The sequence below is a fragment of the Podarcis raffonei genome, chromosome 16 (genome assembly GCF_027172205.1).
Source record: "Podarcis raffonei isolate rPodRaf1 chromosome 16, rPodRaf1.pri, whole genome shotgun sequence".
Classification (NCBI taxonomy): domain Eukaryota; kingdom Metazoa; phylum Chordata; class Lepidosauria; order Squamata; family Lacertidae; genus Podarcis; species Podarcis raffonei.
In genome coordinates, this window is record NC_070617.1 from 10,987,136 (window position 1) to 11,006,096 (window position 18,961).

General features: G+C 48.3%; 2 protein-coding genes across 2 annotated transcripts in view; both read left to right on the forward strand.

The window, feature by feature from the left end:
• ZBTB3 (zinc finger and BTB domain containing 3) overlaps positions 1–18,961 on the forward strand; it is a 223,094-nt gene that overhangs the window by 27,885 nt on the left and 176,248 nt on the right. The window lies entirely within an intron of this gene.
• PCP4L1 (Purkinje cell protein 4 like 1) overlaps positions 1–18,961 on the forward strand; it is a 37,095-nt gene that overhangs the window by 9,171 nt on the left and 8,963 nt on the right. The window contains exon 2 of the mRNA XM_053369961.1: positions 18,801–18,855. Within this exon, the coding sequence (XP_053225936.1) occupies positions 18,801–18,855 (55 nt within the window). The remainder of the gene's footprint in view (positions 1–18,800; positions 18,856–18,961) is intronic.

The window sequence follows — 18,961 nt, forward strand, 5'->3', positions numbered from 1 at the left end:
CCTATATAGAAATGAGCAAACTAGTGATATTTTAGGGAGCAGGCCAGCAGGCGGGGCCCATTACTTACATCATAGGAGCCTACACAACACAAAACACTGTAGGTTTTATTTTGTTTTTTATCCTATATTTTGGAAATGGACATACAGTTTTTTCCCCCTTTAATTTTTTTGGGGGTCCCCAAGAGTGTGGGGCCCAAAGCTATAGTTTGTTTAGCTTATATGTAAATCCAGCTCTGACACACACACATATACACACTTTTCTGCCATGGACGTGTTGGATGCAGAGGGTGCGGGGCACCAGCTGGGGAATCCCAAAGGGAAAAAGGCTCAGAGACCAGGGATTGGTGGCGGGACAACAATGAGTGGGCAGAGGGAGAAGATTGGGAGAGAGGAAGAGGCAACAGGGTTTAGTCAGCAGGAAGAGGCTGTGGCAAAGTCCAGAAGCTGAAGCTGAAGCGAGAGAGGAGGGAGGCCAGGAGGCACAGATAAGTCAGGCTGATGTGGAAGCCAGGTCTCTCCCTCTCCTGCCGCAACAGGCTCCCAGGACCAGAAGAGGTATGAAGAGAAAGGAGCAGAGACAGGCAAGTAGGCTGAGTGTCAGATTGGAGGGGAGATTTAGGCAGCTGTGGGAAGGCAGAGATCTTCAGCCTCTGCAACTGCCTCATAGGGTGAAATATACTCGGAGTCAAGAGTGGATTTCATGCTCATTATTCAGCTCATAGTGGTGAGGGGGAATGGAATTTCCCCCAGAATGTCTGCCTTAAAATCATTATTTACACAATGGGCCCCACGTGATTGGCTAATTCCAGGATTCTCCTGTAGGCCAATCAGGTTGCTGATTCCCTTCCACCTGGAGCTGGATAGGGTGGCTCCTGTGGTCTAATCTGCATTCTGGATCCTATTGTTCTAGGACCAATCAGACTGCTACATTCTGGATCCTATTGTTCTAGGACCAATCAGACTGCTGCCTTTTTGGATCCTATTCAACTCAGTACATAACATAGGGGCAAGACCTACCGAGAAGAGTCGCTGTGCTCAGTAGGCCTGGCTTCCCTGAGCAGGCCTTGTTTCTTCTAACAAGGAAGTGGTTTATTCCTGACATCCACTCCTGACCCTCTCCGTCCTCCATCCAGACAAGCATGACCATTGTCACAGTGCAAGGACACTTTGCAGTCAAGCAAAATCACTTGGGGAGGAGCAGGAGGTGGTCAGGGCTGGCGAGGGGCGCAACGCCAGGCAGCGGAGTCTGGGAAGAAAGATGCTATTTATGATCGTTATATTTTGACTTTCCTCCAAGAAGCTCAAAGCTGTAGCCCCCTCCCACAATGATTAATCTTCCCAACAACCCTGGAAGGTGGGTTAAAGGAGGGAGAGGGACTGGCCCAAGCTGTCCAGTGAACATTGATGGCCGAATGTCAGTCTGGGTCTCCCCAGTTCTTAATTCAAGGCCAGGTACCTCACTGCACTGGCTCTCTGTAATAGTCCTAAGATAGAAGCAGAGGAGAGACCTGCAAGGACAAATGAGAGAGAAAATGAGAGTGAGGATGGGTGCATACACACCATACATTTAAAGTGCACCGCCTTACACCCCAATAATATTGAGAACTGTAGTTTTGTGTTGTTTTTTTAAGGGTGCTGAGAACTGTAGCTCTGTGAGAATTGAATTACTGTTCCTGGGATTGTTTTGGACGGCATATGCTTTAAATGTGCTGTAAAAGTACAGTATGTACGCAGGCTGGATGAATGAATGGAAGCGCACAGAGTCGACAGCTGCAGACGACTTAAGTTCCATATATTGATCAGGAATAACCAGCCGCATTTTTGGCTGCCAGCCCTCCGAGACTGCAAGATCATGCATATTTATCTGGGAGTCTAAGCCCCGCTGAAGTCAATGGGATCTGGGAGAGCTCCAGGCTGGGGGCGTGGGGGGCTTAGGCAAAGTGCCCTCTGCTGGGGGGCTGGCTGAGAAGTAGCCATAATTCAGGAGTTACTGAGCTTCTGAGCCATTGTCAGTTCCCACCTTGTTAATACACCTTTTGGTCTTCACCCCTGTGTGTGCAAACATAGCAAATTCCCAGAATGCCCCTGGTGGTGCTGTCGTTTGAGGGCATTGTGGGAAAGCAAAAGGGAACCTGGAACCAGCTGCTCAGAGGGCCTGGATTAGTGGTAAAGGTAAAGGGACCCCTCACCATTAGGTCTAGTCGTGACCGACTCTGGGGTTACGGCGCTCATCTCACTTTATTGGCCGAGGGAGCCGGCGTACAGCTTCCAGGTCATGTGGCCAGCATGATCAAGCCGCTTCTGACGAACCAGAGCAGCGCACGGAAATGCCGTTTACCTTCCTGCCGGAGCGGTACCTATTTATCTACTTGCACTTTGACGTGCTTTCGAACTGCTAGGTTGATAGGAGCAGGAACCGAGCAACGGGAGCTCACCCCGTCACGGGGATTCAAACCACCGACCTTCTGATCGGCAAGTCCTAGGCTCTGTGGTTTAACCCACAGCGCCACGGGAACCTGGAACCAGCTGCTCAGAGGGCCTGGATTAGTGGTAGGCACTGCCAAGGCCCCGTCTGTTGCCCACGGGTGCCAGGGCTTGGTGCAGGCCCTAAATTAGCTTTACCTCCAAAACCATTTGGGTAGAACCAGGGTGTCTACCAGGTGGTGGAACGGCAAATGCAGTCACCCGACAGGCTCCTTTGCTTTTAACAGGTAGAAATCCACCAGGTGTAGCTCCCTTATCACCGCTTCTCCATGGTTGAGGGGAAGAAATGTGCCGGCACCTGTTGAATTTCTGTTATGCAGCAGCTCAGAGCACAAGATCCATGCTCTGGGTGGGGAAAAGTCAAGTTGGGCAACGACTCCTAAATTGTAGACCTTTGTGTACTCTCCTCTTTCCTGCCCCACCTTTTTGTCTGCACCACCTTTTTATTTATTTTTTGGTTCCATCAGCTCTGATTCCTATTGAATTCTCTGAGTTTTATATATATATATATATATATATATATATATATATATATATATATATTGCTGTGCTGATCCAATCCTTGTGAACAAAAACGGGAAAAAGCTTCTCAGCCCCCTAATAGCTTTCTATTATATTATCTCCCCCTGCTGCCTGCTGTTTCTTCCTTGGGAGATTACCCAGAGCATATGCCTCTTCTTTTCTTCTTCATCTTCGTGTGTGTCTGCATGCAATTGAGATCATTATGGGATGGGCTGCAGTTGCCTCGGCAACGGCAAATGCAGAAGACCCACAGCCCCAAGCAGAATTATTCAAAACAGCGCAGCTTCTAAGACAATTGGTGCGGGTGGGGAGGAGAGAGGGAGCGTGGCACAACGGCGGTCTCACCACCTGGGGGCGCTACAGAGAGCAAGCAGGAGGGTGGCAAAGGAGGAGTTTTGGCTGTGGTCATTTCCAGGTAGGGATGAGCGAACAGGTCCATTCTGTTTCCGTTCCTTTTCTCATTCTTCCAGTCTTAAGGTCTGTTATCCACGTTTCCACAGTTTGTGAGATCTAATCCTCATAGAAATTCATCGGCATTTAAGTGTAAACTTCTAAAATACACATTTTGGGGATGCAGTTTTGCCTAATATAGACATTTTTGCAAAGCATCTTTTCCCTGATTCTTATATTTCCCCTAATATAATGCATTTTTGAGTGTCGTTTTCACTAATAGATGTGTTTTTCCGCACATTTTGTTTGCAGTTTTGCCCATCAGACGCATTTTCTGCAAAGCTACTTTCCCTCACACGATACATTTTTTTGCCTGTTATTTTCGCCATCCTATGCTTCTATGCACACTTTATTCTAGCATATATATTTCTGTCCATGTTACTTAACTGGAAAACTGCATTGCAGAATCCGGAGATGTGCAGATTGCTAAGGATGAAACTGCATTTCAGTTCTCATATTGATTGAGAGAATGAGAATTTGTCAGGTTTGCCTTTAAATGCAAACTTAAATTGATTTTCTCCCCCATCCCTAGTGGGAATCCCAACATCTGGAAGGTCGCAGGTTCCCCACCTCTGCTCTCAGTTCCTGGCGAAAACACAGTTTGGGGAGACCTTGTTAAAGTGTCACTTGTCGGAGTTCATGGACTTGGGTTCTTAAAAAAAAAAAGTTTATTATTACATTTATATCCCACCTTTTCTCCAAAGAGCTCAATATGGCATACACACTTCTTTCCAGTACTATTTTTCTAGAAATAGAGGGGCCTGAACTCACCACGAACACCTCCCTCATTCTCTTAGAATGGCAATGGCGCCCACCTGAGAGGTGCCGGAACTGAGTTCTGGAAAATTCTGCCTGGAAAAAAAGCCCTGTGTGCGCAGTGTGAAGGAGTCCTCCCTCCTGTCTGTCCTGGATCTTCCAAATTTCATTGGCTGACCCCTCTGGGAGTTTTTAGTTCAGGTGGCGGCCATTTTGTGTGCATTCAGCTGACACATGGCCGCTGATGTCCTGGTCCTTTTGGACCTGGAAGAGGGCAAAACAGGGGCGTAGTGGGGCATGGCGGGCTTATGCACGCTCCGTCAATGAGTGCAGGGGCCAGGAATGGGACCCCTGCGCAAAGAGGTCACTTTACTGTTTTACTGCAGTGGGGTTGCAGAGAGAAATACCTGCATACTACTAGTATCCTGCCTTGTAAAGGTAAAGGGACCCCTGGCCATTAGGTCCAGTCGTGACCGACTCTGGGGTTGCGGCGCTCATCTCGCTTTATTGGCCAAGGAAGCCGGTGTACAGCTTCCAGGTCATGTGGCCAGCATGACTAAGCCGCTTCTGACGAACCAGAGCAGCGCACGGAAACACATTTACCTTCCCACCAGAGCGGTACCTATTTATCTACTTGCACTTTGACGTGCTTTTGAACTGCTAGGTTGGCAGGAGCAGGGACCGAGCAACGGGAGTTCACCCCGTCATGGGGATTTGAACCGCCGACCTTCTGATCGGCAAGTCCTAACCCACAGCACCACCTGCATCCCATCCTGCCTTGGTGCCTGGGACAATTTAGGGGCCTGGATAAGTCTGTGTGGCATGGGGGGGGGCCTCGTCGAATACACATGACATCACATTACACGTGATGTCACGCTGCATGTGTGATGTCGTATTGCACGTCTGATGTCACATCACGTGTGATGTCACACATCTGATGTCACATTGCACGTGTGATGTCACATTGCACGTGTGACCTCACACATCAGAAGGAGGCTGCAAGGGGTCCGGCCTCTCAAGAATGGGGGTGGGACCTCAGCCCCGTCCCCGAATACTTTGGGAGGCTGAGATGTCCTCAGCCCCATAGAGTTGAACATATGGATGGGAGTTGGAGTCTCCCAATGTTGGGAGGAGCCTACAGATTTCCCACCCCTCTGGTTTAATTGGACGGCCGTCCAATCCCTTTGCTAGCCAACCCCCTGTCCCTTCGCATCTTCTGGTGACGAGAAAGCATCTTTGGGGCCCCAACTCTTAGTGTCTGTGCTGCCGAAGCAAGCACATGACCCAAACTCTTTATTCCTTGAGTGCGTCTCCCTCATGCCTGGTGCAGAAAAGCGGAGCGAGGGAGTTTTAGCAAAACCGCTTCCCTCTCTGCTTTCCCTTTCTCTGCACTGGCTCCAGCACTCTTTGTCTGCGCAGGGGCCCCCAGGCACCGCTGCCTGTCAAGTGGAAGATAATTTATTTTTCCGCAAGATGGAGTGCTCCAGTTGTACACTGCGCTCTCTCTCTCTCTCTCTCCCTCTCTCTCTCTCTCTCTCACACACACACACAAAAGCCACACACACACAGGAGCACATCGTAGCAGCCTCTCAACCCCCTCTTTCCTTTCTGGCATTTCCCACTTTGAGTTCATCTTCTGAGCATAGTGGAAGGACAGTATCAAGATGGGGAGGTCAACTCCACACACCCAAGCCTTGTCTCCACCTGTTTTCTTTTTCCCTTTGCTGCTTATCTCCTAAGTAGGGATGTGCTAATCTCTCAATTTCAGTTTTCACCAGTTTCTAAATTTCCTCGAGTCTTAAGACTATCCTTCCACATTATTGCATCAGTTTGTGATTTATTTTTTTAAGTCCTTGGAAGTATTGACCAGAATTTTAGTGCAAATTTCATTTAGTATTCAAATCTTTGTGTGCTGTGTTGCCAGATATATCCATTTTTGCAATGCAGTTCACCCCGAAATAATGCATTCCTGTTATGCTATTTTTCACAAATGCACGGGGTGTTTTTTATTCGTTCTTTAACTCCAGTAGATGCAGTTTTGTCCACAATACTTGACTTGGAGATCTTGTGTGGCAAAATTCAGAGTAGAGCGAATTCTGAAGCATATGCCTGGTTTTCAATTTGCACATTGTTCCAAAAAGTGCAAACTGAATCATATTTCTCCCCCTTTGCTCCTCTGAAGGCTGTGATCTGACACACACTTCCCTGGTGAAAGGAAATCCCATTGAATACAGGGGGTCTTATCCCATGGAGCTCAGCTGGAAAACCACAGCCATTGCACACTGGTGCAATTTGCTCCATCATACAGTTGTTTCAGCCTGAGGGCCACATTCCCTCCCAGGGGCCGCAGGTCATCAAGGGGCAGGGCCAGAGGCAAAAGTGGAAACAGCTAATTGCATGAGTTTTAGTTGCCTGATTGATTCAATCAGCACAAACGTACCTATAATCTGAATTTGCACTCATGGTGGTATTGGTGTAGCTGTTTGAGATCAGGGTTAGGGTTTGTTTCCAATCGATGTGTGTCCTGTAACTTCGTGTTACAGTCCTGTAACTTTTTCTACCACACATGTTCTAGTAGGATGGGTGAGTGTTGTCCTGTCTTTGCGGCAAGTGCCTCCTCCAGTTGCAGTAAATCTTGAGGACACATCGCAGAGCAATGAATAAAGTAAACTCTCTATTATAAATGCACCACTTATGCACTATTATTGCATCAATGGTACTATTGCATCAACGACAGGATACACCTGTTAAACAAACACACACAAGTCTGGGGGGGGGGGAATGTTCTTAAAAATGCTTCTCTGCTAGCATCACTCTTCTGTGGAAATGGGATTTTCTCACAAACCCAAAGAGTGCTCCCTCCTAGTACCTCGCCATCCTGGAGAAAAGTGACAAATGGAGCGCCACAGGGTTCTGTCCTGGGCCCGTTGTTGTTCAACGTCTTTATAAACGACTTGGATGAAGGAATTGAGGTGATGCTCATGAAATTTGCAGGTGACATCAAACTGGGAAGGGTAGGTACAGTGGTACCTCTGGTTATGAACTTAATTCGTTCTGGAGGTCCGTTCTTCACCTGAAACCATTCTTAACCTGAGGTACCACTTTAGCCAATGGGGCCTTCGGCTGCCACCGCACGATTTCTGTTCTCATCCTGAGGTAAAGTTATTCACCTGAGGTACTACTTCTGGGTTAGCGGAGTCTGTAACCCGAAGTGTTTGTAACCCGAGGTGTTTGTAATCCGAGGTACCACTGTAACGCAGCAGGAGACAGAATCAGATTGGAGAAAGGTGCCAAAACCAACAAAATGAATTTCAGTAGTGACAGGTGAAAGGTTCTGCACTTAGGCTGGAAGAACCAGCTGCACAAATATAAGACGGGGGACGCCTGGCTTGCCAGTGGCACACGTGAAAAGGGTCTAGGGGTCTTAATGGACCACAAGCTTAACACAAGTCAATAGTATGATGCAGCAACAAAAAAAAAAAAAGCTAAGGCTATTCTAGGCTGCATCAACAGAAGTACAGTGTCCAAATCAAGGGAAATAATAGTACCGCTCTATTGTGCCTTGGTCAGACCACACATGGAATACTGTGTCCAGTTCTGGGGCCACAATTTAAGAAGGATATTGACAAGATTCCTGCATTGCAGGGGGTTGGACTAGATGAACCTCGGAACCCTAGGGGTCCCTTCCGATGGACAGTCATAGTTATATAATGAAATATTTAGCACTGTTTGGTTCTGGCCAGTTGTGATTTCATGGCTGTAGTTGCATTACAGGGTTGGGGAATTGCGGCCCTCCATACATTGTTGGAGTACAGTTCCCATCAACTCCCAGCAGTAGGCTGTCCAAGCTGACACTGATGTGAGTTGGAAATTCAGAACATCTGGAAGGTCCCATCTCTGCTGTATTCTATTCTAATTAATTTATAGGCCACCCTGAGAGGTCTTCACCCTCTCAAGGCAGCCTAGAAGCAAATAATAATAATAATAATAATAATAATAATAATATAGGCAGCAATGTTGGCTGCCTATGGCTACAGCAAGTCAGGCAGAAATTAAGAGAAGTTCCAGCTATTTATCTGCGGGGTGCGGAGATGGAGGCTATGGCCCATGCTTCCCCCTCCCTCTCCATCGCTAAGCCCTCTCCTTCCCCTCAGCCCACGGCTCGCCTGTCCTTGACTGACGGCTACAGGATGATGGGTGATGTTATCGCAGCAGGGGTCCAGCCTCTGCAACAGTCAAACAGACACAAAAAAAAAGTGAAGAGAAAACAGCTGGTTCTCGGTGCTGCGTGCAGCCCATGGGTGACCCAGTGGGGAGAAAACACATTGTGGCAGAATGAAAACTAAGATGATAATACGAGCTATTTCTGGAAAGGAGCAGGCATGGAAAACAAGACGTGTTTGGAAAATAAAAGGGAGACCCTTTGCTCAACAGAGAAGAGCAGGGAGAACTCTTTCCTGTGGGGCTGCGGTTTCCCCAGCCGCGTGCTGAGGAATTATTGGGGTTCCTTGTTAGCATGTCTAGGGGTTCCACACTTAGCAGTGCTGCCAGGGATTCCTACACAAGCAGTCAGCAGCAGAGCCTGTGGCCCTGTGGAAGTACAGTGGTACCTCAGGTTACAAACACCTCAGGTTACAGACTCCGCTAACCCGGAAGTAGTACCTCGGGTTAAGAAATTAGTACCTCGGGTTAATCATTCGTTCATTATTATTTTTTTCAAAATACAGTGGTACTTCCGGTTACATACGCTTCCGGTTACATACGCTTCAGGTTACAGACTCCGCTAACCCGGAAGTAGTACCTCGGGTTAAGAACTTAGTACCTCGGGTTAATCATTCGTTCATTATTATTTTTTTCAAAATACAGTGGTACTTCCGGTTACATACGCTTCAGGTTACATACGCTTCAGGTTACAGACTCCGCTAACCCAGAAATAGTACCTCAGGTTAAGAACTTTACCTCAGGATGAGAACAGAAATCGTGCGGCGGTGGTGCACTGGTAGCAGGAGGCCCCATTAGCTAAAGTGGTTCCTCGGGTTAAGAACAGTTTCAGGTTAAGAACGGACCTTCGGAACGAATTAAGTTCGTAACCCGAGGCACCACTGTAATTGGACTACAACTCCCATCATCCTTGCCCCTTCACCAGACTGACTGGGGATGCTGGAAGCTGGAGTCATCCAGAGGACCATAAGCTCCCCATCCTTCTGTTGGATTGACAGATAGCCTGAAGTTCCTTTCCGTTAAGACTGGAAAGACAGTGTGGGCCTGAATGCTGAATGGGCAAGATGTCCTTTGGCATCTTAGCGCTGAAACTTTGCATTCATTGTTGTGTAAAAAAATTTTTTTAAAGTGGGAAATGCAACAGAAAGGACGCAGCATGGAGGACTACTGCTAAGGATCCCAGCTGCTCTGTTTCATTTCCCCTCAGCCATCCTTCTAAATTTGAACTTCTCCAAACTTTTGCAATGGAGTCCTCCAGCCAGGCTGCTTGGGTAGCCCAACAAACCCTTCTGACTTTCTTAAGTGTTCAGGAACATGCCTGACATGGAGGAATACGAATCGGGTCCTCACTAGGGCTGAGTGATATATCGTCTAAACCAGTTTGAAATCCATATTGTGATCTTGGTTTCATAAATTTTGACCTGGCAATATATTTTGAATCGTGTGTGTGTGTGTATGTGTGTGCATGTGCGCACTATACAAAACCACAATGTGGGGAAAACCATGATGCCAGCCAATGCCCCTCTACATGGCTCCTTCCTTAATTCAGACATTGTGATGTATTGGTATATCACAATGCTTAGCTGGTGATATATACCACAATGCTGAAAACCTGATACAGTGGTACCTTGGTTCTCAAACTTAGTCCGTTCCAGAAATCCGTTCCAAAACCAAAGCGTTCCAAAACCAAGACACGCTTTCCCATAGAAAGTAATGCAAAATGGATTAGTCCTTTCCAGACTTTTAAAAACAACCCCTAAAACAGCAATTTAACATGGATTTTACTATCTAACTAGACCATTGATCCATAAAATGAAAGCAATAAACAATGTACTGCAGTCACACAATCAATCAATCAGTAGCTGAACTGGGTTCCACACAGTACCCAAAACAAAACGAAAAGAGCCGTAAAAACAAAAACGCAAAATAAATAGCAAAAACAGACAGACCTCAGCGTAACACTCAAATCAGAAGCATAACACTCATATCACAAGGGTAGCACTCAAAACGGAGCACGTTCGGCTTCCAAAAAAAGTTCACAAACCAGAATACTTACTTCCAGGTTTGCAGTGTTTGGGTTCAAAGTTGTTTGAGTACCAAGGCATTGGAGAACCAAGGTACCACTGTATTGCCCAGCCCTAGTCGTCACCCTTCCTTTAAGGGGCGGGGGATGTCAGATCAACCCACCCCTACTGCTTTGTGGCTAGAATGCAAGGTTTTTGTTTTATAAATTACCTGAGCTGATACTGATATGGAGGGTTTCTCCCCAGCGAAGTTATACTCAGAGAAGGATGGGGTGTGTGTGTGGAGAATTTGATTTCATTCGCATTTAAAGACCAACCAGCCTACTTCTCACTTTCCAATACAATACACAGACTGAAACTTGTCCTTTGGAATTCCCCGTTCTCCGGATTTGGCATCACAGTTGTCCAGCCACGTCAAGTGCACACAATACAGTCAACTATGCAGAAAAAGGAATATAATGAAAACAATGTTCAGAAATGCCTTCTATTTGCAAAAAAAGAAGTGCCCATAAAGCAAACTCACATTGAAAAATGTGAAATTTTTCACTAAAATGCTGGTGGGTTTTCATGAAGATTTAAAGACGCAAAATTGCAAATTGGTGCCCCGATGTGGAAAACTGAATTTAAGACTGGGGAAAGGAGAGAAAGAAATGGACAGCTCCTTCCATCTATATTTCTTCTACCTTTCTCACTCTGTGTGCCAACAAAGGTCCGTATAGTAAAAGCCATGGTTTTCCCAGTAATGATGTATGGAAGTGAGAGCTGGACCATCAAGAAGGCTGATCGCCGAAGAATTGATGCTTTTGAATTATGGTGCTGGAGGAGACTCTTGAGAGTCCCATGGACTGCAAGAAGATCAAACCTCTCCATTCTGAAGGAAATCAGCCCTGAGTGGTCACTGGAAGGACAGATCGTGAAGCTGAGGCTCCAATACTTTGGCCACCTCATGAGAAGAGAAGACTCCCTAGAAAAGACCCTGATGTTGGGAAAGATGGAGGGCACAAGGAGAAGGGGACGACAGAGGTGAGATGGATGGACAGTGTTATCGAAGCTACCAGCATGAGTTTGACCAAACGGCGGGAGGCAGTGGAAGACAGGAGTGCCTGGCGTGCTCTGGTCCATGGGGTCACAAAGAGTCAGACATGACTAAACAACAATCAGCATATAGCTTGACAGGGAGTGTGGCCTCTGAAGGGTGGAAGTTTGGAAACTGCCATCACAGAGCCTTGGGTAGGCAGTTTGTTGGGCTTTGTGCTTATTTTCAAAACAAGCTGGGCCTGCAACAAAATGTTGCAGCGCAAAGTGCTCCTCTTCTGGATTTGTGACAGCCAGCCGGCCACGCCACCTTCTCAGTTACACCATTCCATTCCCCCTCCTCTACAGTTAGAATTTAGCGAATTGTAGAGTTGTAAGGGACCTCGAGTGTCATCTAGTCCGCTCAGCTGCTGTTCCTGAGGTTCTGGCACAGCTGAAACGGAGCTCGGTGGACCACTGGCCTGACTCCTAAGGGTGCTGTGAGGAGGCTCGGCCAGGCATAGCCTTTGGGTGCCAGCTGGAACGGGAAGACGGGATCCTGGGCAGATAATGAGATTTGGGAGGTTCGGCTGAGCAATAGCAAGGCAAAGTTAAGCAGATTAAGAGATTGCTGATCTGCCTTGGAATAATGGAGTTTCTGCGTGTCCATGTGACCTCGGAAAGTAGTGCTCAGAGTGGCAAGCGGTGGAGGAACCTGTGGTTGTGGACTCCATAACAGCCCCAGGTACAGGAATGCTTTTTTGCAGCTCTTCTCGGAGAGCTGTGGTCCAGATCTGTGGTCAGCAGGTGGGCCCAGCCCCTTGGAAACCTCTTTGATTGACCTCCCTGGGGTCAGTGCGGGTGGCTGCTTAGCTGTAGGGAGTCAGCCCTGCAGCTATAAATATGCAGCTTTGAATTACATGTGCATATATGCCTTTACTTATTAAAGCACTTTTTTTCCCCGCCTGCTCTGGAGCCAAAAAGGCTTCCAGAGCTGCTTGCAAAATATGACAGTCTCTGCCAGCAAGCTTACGAGCCAAAAGACATGACACAAACAGAAGTCTAGTGTCCAGGTCAAGGGAAGTCATGGTACCACTCTATTCTGCCTTGGTCAGAAAAAACACCTGGAATATTGTGTCCAGTTCTGGGCACCACAGTTTAAGAAGGATGTTGCCAAGCTGGAAGCTGTGCAGAGGGGGGCAACCAAGATGATCAAGGTCTGGAAACCAAGCCTTATGAGGAACGGCTGAAGCAGCTGGTTATGTTTGGCCAGGAAAAGAAGAGACTGAGAGGAGATATGATAGACATTGTCAAATATTTGAAGGGCTGCCACATGGACGATGTAGCCAGCTTGTTTTCTCCTGCTCTGGAGGGTAGGACTTGAACCAACGGCTTCAAGCTGCAAGAAAGGAGATTCCGACTAAACATCTGGAAGAACTTTCAGGCAGCAAGAGCTGTTCAACAGTGGAACCTTCCTTGGAGGTTTCCAAGCAGAGGTTGGGTGGCCATCTTGGACAGGGCCGTCTTAAGTATATCTGGTGCTGTGGTGCAAAGATCCCTCCGGTACCCCGCTCCCCATTTCCCAGAGTTGCTGACCTTTTTACGGTGCTGCCGGCAGCTTTGCAGAGCTGGAGGAGGCGGGGGCAACAGCTGGAGGGCAGCTCCCCCGGTGGGGAAGAGGCAGAGGCTCCGGGCGTGGCACTGCTTCAGCGAAGTGGGCAAGGGCGGCAAGATGATGCCGAGAGGCGCTGCACCCAGCCTCCGCCTCTTCCCTGGCGCCTGTGCCGCAGTGGCCATGGCACTGGCCACTGTGCCACACTGCTTTGGTGTGGGATGGTGGAGGCGGGCAAGGGCAGTGAGCTAATGCTGGGAGGTGCCACGTCCAGCTTCCACTTCTTCCCTGGCGCCGTCCAGAACTTGGCGCCCTGGCGCCCTGTACCACTTACGTCTATGGGCAAGACGCCCCTGGTCATGGATGCTTTAGCTGAGATTCCTGCATTGAACTGGGTTGGACTAGATGACCCTTGGGGTCCCTTTCCAACTCTACAATTCTATGATGCTTAAACACTATTAACAAAAGAGCCACTAAAAAAAATAAACTGTCCATTGTGTGTTTGTATCATTGTTGGAGACAATGGAGGAGTGGACCTTTGAGGGTGAAGTCAAACTGTTGGAAGGTTGCAGCATCTGATCAGCTTTGACGACCACACACTTGAGGTGGTAGAAAAGTTTGTCTTCCTGGGTTCCACCATGACCAGCAGCCTCTCCATTGACAAGCTTCTTGGCAAGGCCACTGGGGTAATGGCTCACCTCTCCGAAAGGGAGAATGCAAAGCTAACGTCCGATCCCAAGATGAAGGGCTGCCACGCTTCTGTGTTGAGCATGCTGCGTTACGGAAGCAACTGACAACCATCATGGGCAACTGACAACCATCAGGAGCAACGCCACATACACTGCGTCAGGAAGATTTTGGGGGTCACATGGCAGGACAGAGTTTCCAACACAGGCCACGTTCCCAGCATGTTTGCATACGAACATCACAAAGGATTTGTTTAGGAAGGAACATTGCTCAGAGGCACAACACAGGTTGCAAATGCACATGGTCCAGCTTTCAATCTCTTGCATTTCCAGTTAAGAGTTGGATAACACTCCCAAGAGGGATGCATAGTTAGAGCAAGCAGCACTGTGCTCAACAAACCAATGGTATATCCCAGGGGTGGGGGACTTCCTACCCGTGGGGTTATATTTGGTCTACCAGACCTCTGCATTTGACCCTCCAGCTGCCATACGTGACATCAGTTCTAGGGCAGGAGCAGACATGTAGCCACTTCCTCCACAGTAAGCAGGCTGCACCCGGTGCTATCTCAAAACAGCTGCATGCTTCCGTCGCTGGGCACTGTTGAAAACTTGAAAACCAGGAAGTGACCTCTCTAGACAATGGAACAATTCTTATTTTCTTATTTCGGAGGCTGCAATCTCCTGGGTTAGGCAGCTGAATGCACATGTGTACTCTGGCCATTTCCCTCCCTGTGTGCCATGGGCTCTGGCAACCTCCGCAATGCCACTGCCTTGCAGGAGCCAGACTGAACAGGCCACGCACCACCCACCAGTTGAGGCGTGGGGGAGCTAAGTCTGGCTTGGTGACCATCTCCCTACACCCACCTGTGAAAGCTGACCCCCCTCCCCGGGTCCTTCCACATGTCACAGTTTCCCCACAGGGTGCGGGGAGATAGGGATCTGGCCTCACCCCTGGAATAGCCACCAATGGCTTGTCTCATTTGGGGAAGCCTCATTATATCAGTCACAGAGCAGAGGCTTAAGGCAGAGCAGCTGGAACAATAATGCCATTATATAAATCCAACAAGTTGCGGCTATAACCTAGATTACAGCATGACCCCATCTTTAAAAGGGGACACTGCAGAGCTCAGAAAGGGGCAGGCGAGGACATTCAGAACCATCAAGGGGTGGAGGAAAGTCTCTTCCTTGCGCGGAAAGGATAATGTTTTTTTCTTGTGGCTATTTGTCTAGAGTGGGTTTTGGGAAGAGGGAGGTTGGTAAAATTATGGATGATGGATAGAGAGCAGATAGAGATCAATTCCCTCTCACGTTACACTACAGTGTGGGCCTGCCAATTATAAGTAACTGGTCGGCGGCAGATTCAGGAACATGCAACAAATTGGACTTTTTCACACCGACATAATAATGTGCGGGATTTGATGCCGCACAACTGTGACTGTCACAGGCTTTATTAGACGGCTCTCAAAATGGGACTGGATATGTTTGTGGAGGAGGGAGATAAATCGAGAGTTAGCAGCCAAGGTTGTGAAATGGATCCTGCATGGTCAGGGGCAGTCTATAGTATACCATGGGTAGGCAAACTAAGGCCCAATCGCCTTCTAAATCTGGCCTGTGGATGGTCCAGGAATCAGTGTGTTTTTACGTGAGTAGAATGTGTCCTTTGATTTAAAATGGATCTCTGGGTTATTTGTGGGGCCTGCCTGGTGTTTTTACATGAGCAGAATGTGTCCTTTGATTTAAAATGCATCTCTGGGTTATTTGTGGGGCATAGGAATTCATTCATATTTTTTTTTTCAAAATATAGTCCGGCCCCCCACAAGGTCTGAGCGACACTGGACAGGCCCCCTGCTGAAAAACTTTGCTGACCCCAGTCTATACCAATCAATGGGGTGGCAGCCACAGGGGTTTCCTGGCCTTGCCTTTGGAAACAGGATGCTGAGATGGACTGGAAACCTCTGGAGGGCCCCAGGTTGGCAAAGCTGGCTCTGTGGGGATGTCCCTGAAGAGCAGAAGACTTGCAGGGTCCTGGAAACCCGACAGCTGCCCTTCCGTGAACCATTTCCCCCTCCCTCGGCCCCCCTTGCTAGTTGTCGCTTGCCCTGCAGCCTTCTAGTCTCTCCCCCAGTTCATCTCCCTGCTGCGCTTCTCCCCAGGACTGCTGAGGTTTGCATAGCAGGGGCTTAATTGCTGCTTGAGAGTTTAATCACCCACTAGGGTGTAATAAAGAAGCAGATGCTGCAATGCTGCAACCTCCCCGCACGCACAACCGCAATCCCTCCACAAACCATGCAAAAAAGGGGGGGGAATAAAGAAGAGTTGCCAGCTTGCATTGTAATGCTCAGTCCCAGCCAAAGAGCTGCCCAGCCTGGGACACGGACTGTTCCTCTTCCCCCTCCTCAAAGCTGGCACAACTGCACCCTCGGGCTCAAACGCCTCGTCTTCTCATTCATTTCCTTTGTTAGTTACAATTCCGTCTATCGCTGATGTTCGGTTGGCGAGCGCCGGTGTTTTTACATAGCCAAAAACGCACCATCTGTGCTCAGGAGGGACATTATCAGCATTCTCAGAGTTGGGATCCCTGGGTTTGCAAAAGCACAAATAAAATCCCCAAGGGGGAAGGGGGGACCCCAAAACAGCCCAGTGAGGTCTGAGCATGAACAGTCACCCACAGAATGCAGATTTACTGGGGGGTCTTTTGGAGGAGGGGAAGCAGAGAGATGAATGGGACGTGGCTGAATGGGAACGCTCCACATACCAACATATCATTGCGAGTCCCACCTCTTTCCTATGTTCTATGAATGTGCTTTATTATTATTATTATTATTATTATTATTATTATTATTATTATTGAAGGTAAAGGGACCCCTGACCATTAGGTCCAGTCGTGACCGACTCTGGGGTTGCGGCGCTCATCTTGCTTTATTGGCCGAGGGAGCCCTGTGACCAGCATGACTAAGCCGTTTCTGGCGAAACAGAGCAGCGCACAGAAACGCCGTTTACCTTCCCGCCGGAGCGGTACCTATTTATCTCCTTGCACTTTGACGTGCTTTCGAACTGCTAGGTTGGTAGGAGCAGGGACCGAGCAACGGGACCTCACCCCGTCGCGGGGATTCGAACGGCTGACCTTCTGATCAGCAAGTCCTAGGCTCTGTGGTTTAACCCGCAGTGCCACCCGCGTCCCTATTATTTTTAAAAGCTGCCTAAATTAGGGTTACAGGCTCACAGCCATGCTGTACGTTCAAAGGACATGAATTTTCTCCAAAGCATGCTGGGAAGCTGTGGTCTACCCCTCACAAAGCTACAGTTCTCAGCCTCACTTAGTGAACTAGTTCTCCCAGGATTCTTGTTGGGGGAAGCTATGTGCTTTAAAAGTGTGTTAAATGTGCAGGTGTCACTTGTGGCCACATCTTGTGGCAGTGAGCTCCACAGGCTAAGTGACACATGGAATGAAGAACCACTGGCTTTTCGCCCATGCCAGCTCAATTTCCCATCATTTGGCTTGGGCAAGTCTTGGTATTTCAAGGCCCAAACTACACATTACATGCCAATGTGTGCAAGAGCCTGCCCAACAGCCCATTCAGATCTGCTTTTTTGGGGGGCAATCAAATGTGGAGAAGATGCAGCAGGAGGAGGCACTTAAACCTTGCCCTTTCTGCTATTTTCCAGCTCAAAATCACACCCCCCCAAGTGACTTTCTCTTGTCCTCCCACTGTGGGGATTTGAAAGCATCCCCGTCAGGGACGATTAATTTAAGTTGAGGCAATTGAACTAATAATTTAGAACACCAGAGGGGAGGGAAACCAATGATTAAATCAGGTTCCGTATTTTGTAAACCATGCGTTTTCTGAAATAAAGACTGCATACCGTCGGCTGCGATGACAAATTCAAGAGATAATGGTTTGCAACCAGATTAAGTAGCTGGACTTCTCTGGAGCCAAATGCAAAGCCACTCCGATGAATGCAGCTCACAAGTCTGTTGAGCAACCCAGTTTTGTCTGTTTTGAGAAACCCGAGGCAATTGTGAGATTAACAGATTTGTGCCATTTCACTGTAGAAATGCAAGGACAGTGAGCAAGATCTTATGTGAAGACAAAAGAATCTGAAGAAGTGTGCATGCACACGAAAGCTCATACCAATAACAAACTTAAAGGTAAAGGGACCCCTGACCATTAGGTTCAGTCGTGACCGACTCTGGGGTTGCGGAGCTCATCTCGCTTTACTGGCCGAGGGAGCCGGCGTACAGCTTCTGGGCACCTTCCTTGTTCCAGCTTCATCTAATGAAGCTGAACATTGGAAAATTTGGGACCAATAAGAGAAGGTCCTTCTTCACAAAGTGAATAGTTAAACTATGGAACTCGCACCTGCAGGAAACAGTAAGAAGAGGCTTGGGTAAATTCACGAAGGCTATCGATGGCTACACAGGATGAGAAAGTGCTCTTGTTCTCAGGTCCTGCTTGCGAATTTCCCACAGGCTTCTGGTTGGCCACTGTGAGTACAGGATGCTGGACCCCGGGGGTCACGGGCCGGATCCAGCAAGCTCTTCTCACATTCTCATCTTTCGAAACCACCCAAAGAGACTTTGCCTGGTGTAGGTCACCTGCTGGACTTTCATATTACATGCATTTGCAGAACAGGCCACAGCAAAATGATCAAGGGGCTGAAGCAAATCCCATACAAGGAAGAAAGGTTTGGGATTTTTCATTGGGACGAACTTGGCGCACAACAGAAAAGTGTTTCAGGGTTAAATCATTTCAAAGAGGAACAAAAGATGTACAGAGAGAGGTCAGCACATCCCTATATAAAGTTCCTCTCTTTCCCTGGTAGCTATCCCTATATAAAGTTCCTCTCTTTCCCTGGTAGCTATTCCGGAAGCTTCTCCTTGCGTGACGTTGACAGGCAAACACGCACACAGGGATGTCTGAATGACAAGGGAGCTTGGAGGCAAATGAGGCCATGTGCCCGAAAATACAGTACGTTCTAATGGAGTGCCCTTTTCTCTCTCTCTCTCTCTGTCTGTCTGTCTCTCTGCAGCTCAGCTCCAATGAGTCACCGTCCCCCAGTGAGATTCCAGGCCAGGAAGAAAAAGGTGAGCGAAAGCAGCTGGCGCACACACACACACACACTTCATCGTCTCCTCCTCTTTGTTCCAGGCTGCCAACTTCTCTGCCAGTCTCAGGGGCATCATCCCCACG